Below are 16,010 nucleotides of genomic sequence, written 5' to 3' on the forward strand. Positions count from 1 at the left end.
CATTGGTTCACTTTGGGCATATCATTTATGTCCATCTTGTAGTATCCCCCCCCAAGCCTCTGACTACACACACACACACACACACACACACACACACACACACACACACACACACACACACACACACACACACACACACACACATACACACACACACACACACACACGCATATACACACACACACACACACACACACACACACACACACACACACACACACACACACACACGAAGCACAGGTTAGTAAATTATTTCAAAGATTCCAATAAAATGAACTTGCTATTAGAATACCCACAGCAAGCTTACAAGAGAAAACAAACAGAAAATGCCTTCCAAAACACTGCAGAATGTATTTCCATGACAAAAAAAATGTCATAAATCACCAACAAAGCAAACAGTTTAAAGTAAGTAAGATAAAATCATCCTCTTATGCTGCCATTTGCTGAGAATTTCAAATAATTTAACCCTGTGGTGTCAGACCAATGTTGTATAGGGACAGACATCTGACCACAGCTGTGATGACCTGGGATCATTTAGCAATCCTTGCTCTGTAGAAGTCAGCTGGAGATGAGATAAAAATGTAGCTGCGCCCACTTACCTGTCCAAAGATTCCATGTGCTCTTAACTGGCTAACCAGTGAAGGCATTTGCTTCAGGAGAACAGGAACATTTCTTGACTTACTTCATGCATAGAACCAACTGATAGCTACAAAATATGCCCATTGCATGCCTACCCTAAGGACCACTAACTAACCATTATGAAGAGCAATAGTAGGGCTTGATCCTCTGCACTTAATAAAACCACTCCCAGTGCTTGACACACCCCGAGGGAAATGAATCAGCCATGAGGATCAAACTACAAGGGGATTGAATTGGTCAGTGGGCTTGATTGTCAGATGTGAGGATCAGGTGCAAAAAAGAATCTCCAGAGGGAATGAAGTGCAGAAGTGCATTTTGAATGATGTGTCACATATCAGTGGATGAGTTTTATAATACTGCTGTCTACCACATACTGCTAGTAAGGCAGACTAGGACCATAAAATTGCAATACTCATGAAAAAATAAACCAATTTGTCTTTAAATAAATAAACTGGACATTTGCTGTGAATCTCTCTCTAGTATAGAAAATGCAGGATTTATTCATAATAGCATGATTTAACCATTTTATTTCTGTCAGGGTTTAACCATACTATTATGAAGAATGCATTTCTCTACAGAGATTGTGTGTGTGTATATAGGTCCCCTACACATGGTCAACATTTCGGAATGTCGAAGACCATATGGCCGAGACCATGTGATCGACATTTGAAATGTCAAACATGTGGAACCAGCATCTCTGTACATTGTGGAATGGAAAGAGTTCCATCTTCCGCACTGTAGTGCGATCTCGGAGTTGGTATATTTAAGTTACGGGTGGTGTGGGGGGTGTAGCCCCCCATGGGCAGTGCAGGGGGGCGGGAAGCAGTGTGAAGGTAAGTTGTTGTGTTTTTTTTTTTTTCATTTCATGGTCAACATTTTGAATGTTGATCATATGGTCTCGGCCATATGGTCTTCAACATTCTGAAATGTCGACCATGTATAGTAGACCCATATACATATATATATATATATATATATATATATATATATATATATATATATATATATATATATATATATATATATATATATATATGGTTCCACTTCATAGAATTATCATTTCATCGAATTTCAAATCATCGAGACCAAATCGTCGAAAACTCATTTCGTCAAAAACTCATATCATCGAATCTAAAATCATTGAAAACTATAAAGCAACTAGAAATAACATTCCACAAAGTTTTTACTACATTTAAGCCCACCTGCACCCCCACTCCCCCCGTTAATAAATATACCAACTCCAAGGTCGCACCACAGTGGGGGAAAAAGGTAATTTCCTAACCCCACTGTAGTGCGGCCTTGGCATTGGTATATTTAATTATGGGGGTGTGGGGGCAGAGCCCCCACATGGGGGGGTGCAGGGGGGCTTGCCCCCCTGCATAAACATAGCAAAAAGTGTCTGGGATGTTATTTCTTGTTGCTTTATAGTTTTCAATGATTTGAGATTCGATGATATGAGTTTTCGATTAAATGAGTTTTCGACGATTTGGTCTCGATGATTTGAAATTCGATGAATGATAATTCGATCATATGAAGTGGAACCATATAGATAGATAGATAGATAGATAGATAGACAGATAGATACAATTTAAAATAGCACAGAATATTTTCATTGTTGAATAATTAAAACTAAAAAAAAAGAAAAATAGAAACAGTACCAGAACATATGTAAATTAGAACAAGCATTACTGCTGTCCATGTGATGGTAAAGTTGATTCAAATAATAAAGTAACATAGTAACACCCAAGCTGTAACAATATCAGAATCATAAGGCTAACAGCAGTACTATGTAAAAATTATGTCAACTCAGCCACTCCTTCAAAATGCAGGTACTAACTTAAAATAACATCCCTGCTACAAAAATTCTAGAAGTCTACTAAGTTGTAAATTGTCTGAATAGACAAAGTAATTATAACAAATTATTAACTAGGAAAGCACAGTGTTACAGTTGATAGCATTGCTATCTCACAGCACTTGATTTTCCAGTGCAGTTGTTAGCTTTACGAGATGCTTCAGTATCTTTTGTTATCCCAGAAATGGCGGCAAATTGGAAATCTTTGAAATAGTCCATAGATCTGTGTGTGTTTGTATATGTGTTTGTGCAGAGCTGTAGTTGGCTGAGCAGTTTCTAATGCCTCCAACTCTAAATAAAGGGGGCAAAAAATGTCCTTTAAATTTTAACAAGTGGCTTGCTACAGTGAACTACCAGTAATAAAGCATCGCATGCATTTCCCTAACTATGCCTCCATGCATTTGCCATGTCATTTTGTGTGTTTGTGCATGCGTGCATGCACATTTTGTAGTGGGCTTGCACCAGGTTCAGGATTGGTTTCAGTATCCTACGGCCATTGATTGCTCTGAGTCTCCTAGAACCTAAACTACATTAAGCAGGTTATTTAAAAATGAATGAATAAATTACATTACAAATTAGGCCAGACCATTACAAAAATAGCATGCACTGTCATTCAGATTTTCAGCCATAATCATGGAAATAAGTAATGGCAGTATTTCACATAGCAAAAGTCCTACAACACGGCACATTCTGCAGAAGATATTAAAAAAAAACAAGCTAAACTCCATTGTTGTGGGTCCCAGTAGAGTCACAGAGAATTACATGCAACTCCATATTTCTCAACCACTTAGATCAAGAAATCTGGACAAAGTCGCAAGTAATGGGGGGACAGAGACTGAAAAATAGACACACTTTTTAAGTATTGCTCTTACAAACTTAGAAAGTTGATAGAATAACAGGTTTTGCATTAGCATGCATTTTCTGAAAAATATGAAGTCTAAACGTCAAATGTCTGACATTATTTTCTGACTTCAGGTCTTAATGGTTTGCCAGAAAACTACAACTTTAAGAGAAACGAACCAAAAATATGAGTAAAAAATGTGGACATTCTGCAAAAATCTGGACAGTTGAGAGGCATGTGCTTCTCCACAAATCGACTAGAACTCCACAGGCAGTCCAGAAAAGACTTGGATTCATGGGATAAATTAACTTTGGCTGAGAAAACAAGTTATTTGTATTTTCATTCCAACAGAATAAGCCGGTGACAACTGAATGGTTTCTGTTGCTCATGTCAGTTAAATTTCCATCCATAAATAGTTGCTGCAGTCTGGGCATTATAGGAATACCAGCACCATGCATAGCCTGTTACGTGAAGTGACGTGAACAGATCAAATGTTGCATTTATTTTAACTTCATAAAAGTGGAAACCATGCTCATCCCAGACTAAAAAAATAACAGAAACAGTAAACTGACACCACAATAAAGCACAGGAGATAAGTTACACAATTTCATCTTATCAGGTGAAAGTTTTCTTCAGAACTAACAAACCAAAAACCAACATTTGAATAATATGCCATTAAAAAGAACATGATCACTACAAACCTGTCAGGAGAAATGCATTACTAAAAGGTAATCAATTAATGCATATTTTAAAAGCAGTAAAATAGCATATTAATACATAACAGAAATATAGTAAATTACTAAATGTTATCTGAATGACCACATCTATTGAAAACAGTTGTAAATTTCTGTAGCTGCAGGTAAAAGTTCCCAAGTTAGCTACCTTCTCCTTATAAAAAAAAATAACTTTTGATGAAAATAGAATTAATATCCAGAAAAGCCTTTTACCTGCCATTCTGCCTCATGTTTTAATAAAAGTGTTTCCCAATCTGTCTTCTAGATCAGAAACTTATCCATGTATTACAAATAAATTAGATTTACAAAATTCTTCACATGCCAAAGGATTTTCTCTTTCTGGCGTAACAACATTTGTAATTTGCTTGGTTTAAACTAATTATTTTTATTTCTTATTGTAATAGTCTATACTTCTAATCCTTCTGTATATATTGATAATCATATTTAATTGTCTTCTTTTATCATTACATCGTTTGTGTCTCCTCATGGTTTATTATATCCTTTGTATTTTACCATCAAATTGAATGTATACTACCGTTTTATTTTATTTATTTTTTGATGTTGTCTAAATCTCTCAAACTTTTCTCCCTAGGCCTCCACTGAAAATTAATATTTGTTACCCAGTCAGACTTTCATAGTAAACAAATGTCAATAAATTAATGAATAAATACATAAAGTGTCAAGCAGTCTTGTCAACATAAAATGCTTTATAGCTGACACAGATGGTAAGATACACCACCCCACTAGACATGTAATGATATAGGTGGTTATGATTGGGTCTCTGATCATAACCAAGTTGTTATATACTCAAGACATGGATCCACCTTGGGAGCAAAGCTCAGTAGATGAATCTTGACATAGACATCATGATTGCATAACTACTTAGATAAGATATGATATCCAGTCATAATGCTTTACAGCACGTAGACCTTCAACTGCTCTGATAAAATACTAGTCACAGAAATAAAGAAAAAAATGTGGAGATTACAAAGTGTGTTATAGCTTTGAAAGCAAGACACAGTAGAGAGAAAATGTGTCCCTCTCTCAGACTAAAAGCTGTTAAACACTTCAATATGCTTCTCTGCTGTGGCAGTGAGAAGTGCTGTACAGTTTTTAAAAGATGTTTTAGCTTCTTGCTACTGTTCTGTGATAGCTGCTCTATATGCACTACAGTGAGACTGGAGCATAACAGCTCTAAGCCGTGCATTAAAAAATGTGTAACATGGAAGGCTGTGATCACATTCCAAAATGGGAAAGAGATAAACTTGGTAAGTACCTTTCTGACATCAGAAGATGTTAAATCTGGGTTAATAAGGGATAGTAGCAGCCAGCAAACAACAGCAGAAGAAGTTAAAACAGCTTTAAAAGTTGTAAGAGAAGTAATTTCAGTAAAGTTCAGCAGATAGTACATCTCACTTTATAGTGTACAAAGTATATTGTATTACTGACAAATGTATGTTCAAGTTCGAAAGTCGGACAATCATAACCGAATGGTGTTAGAGAGACACTTATCAAATACATACAAATTACATATGGGGTTTGATTTAAGTGGGAAAGCAAAAAGAGGGTTAGTGGGGAAAGAAAGATATGATATTGTATAAGGTTTAAAGAGAAATATAGGGTATGATGTAAACAGTACAGGGAAAGGAGTTACTGTGGAGAGAAATGTAATATTTTGCATAGGCGTTATAGTCATTAGGTAGGATGACATCTAGCCGTAGCACATATAAGGGCTAATTATTGATGGTGAAGTAGGTGGAATATGAGATGAAAGTTAGATATGGTAGATAAGCACATGGCTTGAGTATAGAGTTAATCGGGGTAAATGGTAAAGGTGTATCCAGTAAGTAAGAGAATATGAAGGATAGATGGGCAGGGCAGTAAGAGCTGAGGATGAAGGACATCTCGCCCAGGTGAGTAGCATGAGTATAACCAGGAGTGGACAAGATGTTGTTTAAGCAAGGGCTTAAAACTGTAGAGTTTCTCACTCCTTTTTAGTTTGGTGCTAGGTGTCACTTTGCTCAAGCAGTACTTTATATCTTGTTGCTAAATACAGAGACCTACATTACAGGTACAGAAGCTCCTCATTCAGCCATCACAAAATCTGCAAGCAGTACAGGCTCGTTGTAGAATTGTGATTAACAGAGGTAGAGATGGACATTATACCTTTCTACCAATGAGCAGATATCATGCATGTCAAACAAACCCAGATTCATTTACATACAGTTCACACAAATTACAGTATGATGAAAGATATAACTGTATGCTTTTTCTGTATTAACTGACAATTCGGTTCTTTGTGACTTGGTCTTGCTCCGATCAGCACTGCACAGTTCAGCTCTGATAACATCCTTGCAAGTGCAAACTACTGCGCTTTTGGCTTCCTTCTTGATATACCTATGTCCTTGGGTTCTTCATAGACTAACACTGCATGTCTCTGCTGTTTTTCCTCTACTTAATGTGCAAACAAGTTATGGATTTTACAGCACTTCTTTTGCTGGTCAATGTCCGATAACTTGTTCCCAAATGTTATGTCCCTCTCATGCAGGCATCAGTGTGATTGATGCACCAGCCTTTGCATAACTAGCTAACTGAATCCACTTTATAGTAATTTTTTTCTACATTATCTGGTACTAGAAGTGCACTTGTGTTTTAACTAATCCACTAACAGCATCAATAGAGGCTTTCTATACTTTCCTTCCCAATACTTTCTGCATAATGACACAGTTAGATGGATGAAATTTCTATTACTCAGTAATAATATTAACATATAAATAAAAATACCTTAAAATTAGCTATATATACTGTGACCTTCTCTAGACATTAAATGAAATTTGAAAGTGTGTATATATGTTTAAGCCATTTTTTAGCAGGATATACTTCAGAATTTATACTCTAAAGGATTATTCTATCAGTCATACTAATGCCATCTTCTGATGCTTTTCACATATGTAAAGACATCTATTTACACTGTGTTTTATTCACTCTGATTTTATAAGTAATGTTTAAGCAGACAACAACAAAAGCGGAATACCACAATGCTTTGCACTGCTGTGATATTTACATTTATGTTTCTGTTTTGCTCAGCACAGTGCTGAAGGTTGTTCACTGATCGTAACAAATGTGTTTACCTTGATGAGATAGCTTACTTTCAGGCAGGTCATACAGATCAAAAGAAGTTGCATATTATATAATACTTTCTCACCTAAACCCAGTTTTATATTTCTCATTTTTTTTTAAGTTCAGTTTTTGGTTTCTGTAAGTTACGGCCCTTGTAAACACATTATTTTTCCTAATACTACAACTGATTGTGCTAAGAAATAAAAAAGTAAACAATGATGGTAAAACTAAAATGTCAAAACAAAGCTACACTTGTTTAATTAAATAAAAGTACGAAAAAGCTCTGTTTTGAATTTTGTTTCTTTGATACTGATACTTGATAAATAACGTAGCTACTGGGAATTTTAACTAAGTAATGTATGGATAAGAGTCATTACTCCAAATAAACCTTCTGTGTTGCTAAATGTAGCTTGATTTGTTATTAATTAATTTATTATTTATTTATCTATTACTTTATTTATTTGTATTTGTTGACTGGGGTAGAGCACTGGTCCTTCTGGACTCTTTCCTGCCTCAGTCCAGTGGAATAAAGATAATGTTCATTGAAAAGCACACAATATAAAATATCTCAAAGTTCTTGTAGCATGTTTTAATGTCCTACATGTTGGAAATACTGTAATGCATGGGAAAATGATGCACACATAAGTTATAGAAAGTGTTTGGTTATGAATTAATGTTTAGGCTGCTAAGGGCATTGATATGTTGTTTTAAATGAGAACATTGGAGTTCTTTTAGAAATGTATTTTAAACTGTACTTTTCAAAGTGGACTTTCATCTGTAATAATAGGGAAAAAAGCAAAATTAAGTTCATTGCATTATCCTGACTAAGAAGAAGGTGCATAAAAATTAGATATAGCAGAATGAGAGAAATGTGCTACATTGTACTTTAATGCTTTTAGTGCACTTTCATATTGGCAAAATATCTCAGGGAAAAAGCATGAAGCAAAATGACAGAAATGGGGTATATTTTACTTGAATGCTATTAATGAATTATGACACTGGATGAATATTTCAGGAAACCAGAACTAAGGATGAAGGAAACAGAAGTGCAAATATTGGTGTATCTAAGATACAAAAACGTGCATATTTTCGAATCAGCCTATCGTTGAGTAGCATATTACCTTCACCAAGGATGATGCCACAATATGAACAAAAGATGACTGATTTTAATAATGAGGTTCTGGTGTCATTTTAAGGGGATTCAGTATTTGTCAGCATGGGAAGACACGGCCAACTGACCATGCTACTTTGCCAAGAATGGTCTGCACCTGCCCCTCTAGGCTTTTGAACACTGGCTGTAACTTTCTCTTCTAAAACAGTGCCTTTTTTAGGCAATGTCAAATTGGCAGAATTATTGATGTAGAAAAATCAACTCAACTGAACCTCAAGGTGTTACTGCTCAATGCCTGGAGCCTAAACAGAAACCCACACTGCCTCCAAGCCCTTGTCATCCTGGAGAATACTGACATCTGTGCAATTATGGAGACATGTTTTAAGCAACAGAGAGTACCCCAGCAATGCAACTCTTCAGTGCCTTCCACACCTTTTGATCAGCAACTGCACGGGCAGGGACTAAAGGTGGAGGTGTCTCAATCTACTTAAATAGCAAGCATACCTCTAGGGTGGTCAAACAGGATAAAGTACTGGAGATTCTCAATGTGCAGGTCACTATAGATAAATCCTGTATGTACCATATCATAGCAAACAATAGGTCACCCTCTATGTCCCACAACACTCATAGCACATACTTAGACCTACTGGAGACACCATCCAATCTAACACCTTACTCATGAGAGACTTTAATTATCCCTCTATAGACTAGGAATCCTACATGGTCTCAAATCTGCAGGCATAGAGATTCCTGGACATTGTAAATAGAGACACCCTGTACCAGTTAGTGCGAACACCCATTAGATGTTCCAGAATACTTGACCTTGTACTCAGTAATGTGGAAGAATGCTACACCCTCACCCCACTAAGCGTCACATCCTCCCTGGTAAGGTCTGACCATAAAGCTGTCTCCTTCAAAATCAAAATCAACACAGTAACCCCAGTAAACCTAAGAACAGTTTGGAGCTAGTGCAAAGCAAACTACCATTTATTAAGTGACAGTATGTCAAAATTCATTGCCCATCCAGACCCAGACAACACAGCAGCCTATGCAGAACTATTGTCAGAAACTTTGTGCAACCATGTCAGTGGCTGCATAGAGGTTGCTGTACCTACCAGAGGTAAGCCAAAAACTAACTCCAAAACCAAACTGCCCTTTTGACACCCTAAATTAAACAGGTTATCCCAAGAAAATAAAAAAGAATCGTGACTAAAATCAGGAAGTGTAACTCCCATAAAGATAAGAAAGCTAATCAAATTAAACAGGCAACTAAGGGGGCTAATTATTTCCAATAACTTCAATTTTGAGGTCAAGATAGCCTCCCAGGCAAAAGATAACTATAAGGCCAACTTCATCTGTGTTAGAAACCTCAAATGCAGCACACAGTAGTGTGATGAACTGGTGGTTAATGGCATCAAATTCAATGAGTTGGGTGATATAGCAAATCTGTTAGCTAACAAATTCAGTTCCAGCTTTACTCCCCACTCACCCTCAGCCACCCCAATAAATACCTTTCAAACATAAACCCCCCAGCTATAAATAGAGAGCATGTACTGATTGTGCTCACTAAGGCCAAGAACAGAGCCTCAGTGAGCCCTGATAATGTCACAGGATGCCTTCCTAATTGTCTACAATATGACTTATCAGGACCACTGGAGTTACTGTTTAACTATAGCCTCTAAACAGGCTTAATGACACAAGAATGGATGACTACAATGGCCATCCCTCTTCATAACATTGGACCATCAACAGATCATAGAAACTACAGACCCATTAGTCTGACTAGTCTTATATGCAAAACTGCGGAATGAAGTATCATGGAAATGATCAGCAAAGACATAGGAGACCTTTAGACACTGGATCTGTCCCAGTTTGGCTTCATCAAAGGAAAGTCAAGCCTACTGAACCTGGTAGACTTCTTTGAGAAGGTCAGCAAGGCAATAGATGAGGGTAAAAGCATGCATACTGCCTGGCTAAGGCTTTTGATGCAGTACCTGACTTGGACATTGTTAACAAACTTATGGGATTTGGTATAAACCCCTATATAACATGCTGGATAGCCAACTGGCTCACAGATAAGATCCAAGAAGTTAGGATTGGTGAGGCTGCCTCCACAAAGAGACAGGTCACCAGTGGAGTCCCTCAGGGCTCCACAGTGGGCCTGCTGCTCTGTAGCATCTACTTCTTGGAAGTCAAGACCAATGTCAGAGGCCTCTGGCTGACCACATTTGCAGATGATTGCAAACTGGGAAGCAGTCATAGGAACTCCCAAGATGCAAACATCTTACAAAGGGGTGTAACACAGACAAATGACTGGTGCCAAAGCCACAGCTTAATACGTAGTGCAAAGACCTGTATTATAGTACCTTTTAGGAAATCAGCAATCCTAGGAATCTGAATCATCAATAAAACACCCCTAAGAGTAGGCCCACTAGTCAGGGATCTGAAAATACATGTAGACAGTAAATTGGCCTTTGAGCAACACATGTCCAAGGTAGTAAGGAAACCCTTCTAGGTTGCTCAACTTGTAAGTAAGGGCATGGCATTCTGGACCAGAAAAATCATTGTATCACTGCACTCAGCCATCATCAGACCCATCATTGAGTATAATGCCCCCTTTGTTATGTACCTGACCAGACACATGCAACAGGAATATCCGCAAAGGTTTTTTACAGGAAGAGTACTGAGCATAAAAACAATGTTATGTTTGGATCGCCTTAAAGCCCTATCTCTGTATTAGGTCTCCTACAGATTACTGAGTGGTGATCTATGCCTGGAATACAAGGCATACCTGGACCCCATTCTGATGAACCTTTTGCACATATGCAATACAAACAGCATCAGATCTACTAGATCTAAACACCTAAATTGTGCTTGTAACATATGTAGGACATATTGAAGAGACAGATATGTAGCTCAGAGAATTTCCATTCTCTGGAGTAGGCTCCCCATTCATGTGAAATAAAGTTTCTTCCTAACCTCATTTAAGCAAAACTTGCACCATCGGATGAGAAATTGAAAGTTCACCATTGGTCTGGTGTATGATTCTCTGATGGACAGAAGCAGTCAATAAATCATGTCATAACCAGCAATCCCCCCCTATAGAACCATCTAAATCATAAAACCTGTGGAATACATTTGGGTTGTACAACTAAACTTATAAGGGCCCTAGTGGCTGCTAGCCTAGTTTACACTTATGAACTTATGAAATAATTTGAAGACTTCAGGGAAAGGGGAACAATCTTAAGGAACACTGAAATAGTAATGGGTAGTAAAGTTAAAAAAAAATAGGGTTATTGTGATCTGAGCCCACACTAACAGTATGCTGACTAGCAAAGAAAAAACATGACTCAGTTGTTGAAGTGAAGCAGAATTCTGTAATTACTAATGCAGATAACATTGCTGAGATACTAGGAGGGGATGGCCTTTTTTATAAATGGCAGATATTTGAGTTCTAGGGTTGGTTTGAGGCCCGTGAAAATAATGAAGAGAGACAATGAAGTCGGGGAAGAATTTGGCAGTATGGAAGTTTAAATGAATTGTAAGTAATTGATTAATGAACACCTATTTGAATTATGAGTTTCAGCCAGTTAAACAAATTTAGCTTTTCCTTAGGATGGTTGCTGCAAATGAGGAATTAAACTTGCCCTAAAGGTGCAGGGACATGGAGTTGATTATTTTAAGAACAGGGCTATAGGGAGAACATCACACTTTACTGGAGGTGTACATTTTTATTTACTGGTATCAGGAATTTAGTTTAGTTTGATAAACAAAATGTACTTGCACTTACATATCTGGCTATCAGTGAATCACTTTAGATTCCAGGAAACAAGTACCTCATGAAAGACTGCAAAGAAAGGGGGATACTGGCTTATAATGATGCTAAAAACAGTCATAGTAGAGGTATTATTGGTAGGGTAGTTTTAAGAGAAGACAGTAAAAGGGGCTTGAGGAAGAATCCTGGAATTTATGGCAAAAACTATCAAAGGTATTAAATGGGTATTCTGTTATCATTCTGCAAAGAATACAAGATAGATATTATCTGGCATGTACTATGGAGTTATTCATATAAATATAGTTAGATGGGAAGGTGACAGTCAGAGCCTGATACCTGAAATGTTGCTGCATTAAGACTGGACATAATATGAAGATGTTGGTTGAACACTGCTTTGTTGTATAACATTTTGGGGTTTTAAATACAGAGGATTATGTTTGGACCTCTGATCATAACTAAGTTATTGTGTGTTCGAGACATGGATGTCAAGAAATTCACATTGTGGGAAGTGAAACAAAAGTCAAGGGAATCTTGGCATCTATGTTGAGATCACATAATAATGGCTATGATTAGAGAAACCCAATCGTATTTCTTTGTAGTACATCGGGCTGCACCATGTACCATCAGTCATAAAATAGTGTAGGGGTGCAGAAAATATTCAGCTCTGCCACACAGACAGCAGGCAGAAACAGTACCCCCTCTGACAAGCTAATAGCTTTAAAAGCTGTTTTAGTTTTTTCAACTGTTCTGTGGTGGTTGGTACTGTCCGCTATTAGAGTCCAGTATGAGAATAGAGCGTAACAGCACTAGTAAGGATTGTTAAGCACTTCTCTGACATCCAAAAGGAGTTTAACAAACCTATATTTTCTCATTTTTGGAGTGTAATTATCGCACTGCATGCATTACAATTGTATATGTTTTAATGAAGACGTTTAATGTCAGTAAGCCATGTTATTGGCTGTGTAATTGGCTGCTATTAATTATAATGGTGTCCCATCTCTCACGTTGCTCAGAGTGAAGGGAAAGGTGAGCTTTTAATACCTTTAGCCTTTATAGATAGTGCTAGCTCAAGATATTCAGAGTTCATGGGTGTGGGACCAGGTTTATCATGTCAGGGGTTGCAGGAGGGCAAACTTGTTATACAAAAATGTTCTTCAAGGTTTGTGCATTGTTAGCATAGCAGGTGTTTTTGACTTTGCAGCAATCTGAATTTTAACAGTTATAGTTTAGTTGTTTTGAGACTCAATATTGTGAGCCTCACTGTTTTATTATAAACCTGAAAATTTGTTATGTATCTGTCAGTGTAAATAGATTAACAAACAGATGCACTTTTAGGTATTTTGTGTAAAACAAAGACACCTGAAATTTTATGGATAGGTAGACAGACAAACAGAAAGATGAATTGATAGTGATTATTGTAAAACAAAGACTTTATTATAATAAATCTGAAAAACTGCAAGAGAGAAATCAACATCTCTGTCTGTATCTATAAGCAGTGTCTGTAATTCTGTCTATGTCTATGCATCTAAGCATGTATCTGTCTATTTTACAGGAAGGTAAGATGATGGGATCATAACAGACAAGAACAATTTTCAAAGAGGAATCAGCAAGTTCATTAACCTAGCAGAAATCAAGGAATATACTATCTGTGAATGTTGCTGGTGACCTTCTTATGACTAGCAACCTGGGCATTAGAGGGTTCACCATAGTAGGACATTATCAGACACTCTGCGCCCTCCACCCTGATCTCAGGAGGTGACATGTCTGCTACTACAATGCTGCCCTGTACTGTAGGCCAAGAAAGTAAGATTTGAACAGCCTGGTAGATATATAATCTCGGCCTAATAGCTGCCATACTAAAAGGAGCGCAGGCACTCATGACAGTCTATTAGCGTTGCTTTCCAGATCGGCAGTGCTTGCAGTGGGTTGTTGGGAGAAACATTTATAATTCTGCTGTCCCCATTATCAGTTTGTAAGTGATGACCCTCTGGATCATGATACATTAAACCAGTAGGGTCATTTAGGAGGTGATTACCTGGAGAGGTGACAAAGTCAGGAAAAACAGTAGTAAACATGTTACTGAATGCAGGATAATGTGGTTTGTTAGCTTGCCAAGCTTTAAGTACAGTGTTTAAAGAAAGTAGAAAACTATCGGATTCTAAGTAAAATCAGAATGTTGAAGTATTTTACATTTTTATAGCTTTACATGAAGTGTGGTGATATATAAAACATTGTGAGTATTACAAGTTTGAAGAAACTGATGGAAAAAAGAAGGCAGTCTTAATACCAAGTTGCTAGAAGTGTTCCTTGATTATGATGTATAGCTTATCCAGCAGGTAGGGATGCATACACAATCATTTAATGTCTGCAATGGCTATCTACTTATTTACATGGATTCTGTTGTTTTTCAGGTCAAAAAAGTTCCAGACCTTCATTGACAGCTGCCTGGTGAAAAATCATAATCAGAGGCCTACAACAGAGCAACTGATGAAACACCCTTTCATTCGGGATCAGACTAATGAGAGACAAGTTCGCATCCAGCTCAAGGATCATATAGATCGAACAAAGAAAAAACGAGGGGAAAAAGGTTAGTGCAATAAAAGACTGTAAGTTCTGTTCATAAATGTTATCAGAATCTAACGGATTTCTTTTAGTTTACTGTTGTAGACATATGAGACACGTTTGTGTTTTATCTAGGGTTTATTTAACGTAAACTGGATGACATAAGTAAAAACTTTCACAATTGTAATTGCTCCTGTTAAAAGAGATAAAATAAGAATAGACAGCAAATCACCAGTCTATGTACTTAAAAAAAACTAAAAGTAGAAGCATTAGTGCAGTACAAGCACAATATTTAAGTATTATTTATTGAGATTATTGCCCTCAGTTTGGGAGTGGCATTTAGTTTTAAGTAGTTTTCTGATAGTTGATGCAAAGTGACACATCCTATCGACTGAGGAGCTGACCAAATACTACAGTGCATGGAATACTAGCTTTCACTTTGGAGTACATAAATGCAGTGATGAAACTCTCATACATCACTTGATACGTAAAATGACTTTCCACATTGTAGATAGGTTGACTCCTCAATCTTATTACCATACAAATTGCCATCTTGCATTATTCTATTTAGTTGACAGTAAACTTTCTGGCTCTGGACATGCCAGTGCTGTAAGCTAAAGATGATTTCTTTTTCTCCCCTTGCAGAGGACCGTATCATTTACCTATTTTAAGGTTCACCTGGCCAGCATCTCTAGATCACCTTATGTATGAATGCCCTGTACCTCAGGTCTTTTTCTCCAGAAGTTTGAGGATACAACTTTAAATATCCTACTTGAAATGTGTTTGGCAGTATGTGTCGTAAATTAAGTTATTAAAATGCTTTCATCATTTATAAATGATACTTGATGATTACTTTTTATTGTACACTTACAAACTTTATGGAGAGAAAAATATTGGAATCAAAGCTATTTATATCACTATATAGTCTGTGAGGATGTCATGAAAATGTAAAATGAAGGACGTGACTTTTAATGATCTCTGCAAGCACTATCTTGCATGAGCTAAAATACAGTTTTAAACAATAAGAAGCACTAGCTGTACAGTTTGTGAAGTGAGATGTACATGTCACCTCTGCCAGAGGCAATTATCTAGACAAACTTGTTCAGGAGTAGCCTAAGTGCCCAGTGCGGCCAAAACTCTAGTACCCTCAATTGGAGTAGACTTCAATTTGAAAATGATTTTCACGCCTTTATACTGGGAATCTGAAAAGATCAAAGACAGTCATCTGTAGAGAATCACCAAAAACCATCACAGCAACAAAACAGGAAGTGTATTCCTGCTATAGACTCTCAGTTGTATGGCGAGGGCTTGCTGGTCTTAAAAGGAAATATGTTTCTGCTACAAACCTGTATGGTGAAAGTACAGGCCACATCCAG

At 37.1% G+C, this 16,010-nt stretch overlaps 1 protein-coding gene across 8 annotated transcripts in view; it reads left to right on the plus strand.

Moving 5' to 3' along the window:
• TNIK (TRAF2 and NCK interacting kinase) overlaps positions 1 to 16,010 on the plus strand; it is a 1,728,926-nt gene that overhangs the window by 1,222,627 nt on the left and 490,289 nt on the right. For all 8 annotated transcript variants that reach the window (XM_044070048.1, XM_044070049.1, XM_044070051.1 and 5 more), the window contains exon 10: positions 14,484 to 14,659. In XM_044070048.1, coding sequence (XP_043925983.1) covers positions 14,484 to 14,659 — 176 coding nt within the window. The remainder of the gene's footprint in view (positions 1 to 14,483; positions 14,660 to 16,010) is intronic.

Source organism: Protopterus annectens, chromosome 4.part1 (genome assembly GCF_019279795.1).
Source record: "Protopterus annectens isolate FY-2018-M chromosome 4.part1, PAN1.0, whole genome shotgun sequence".
NCBI classification, from domain to species: domain Eukaryota; kingdom Metazoa; phylum Chordata; order Ceratodontiformes; family Protopteridae; genus Protopterus; species Protopterus annectens.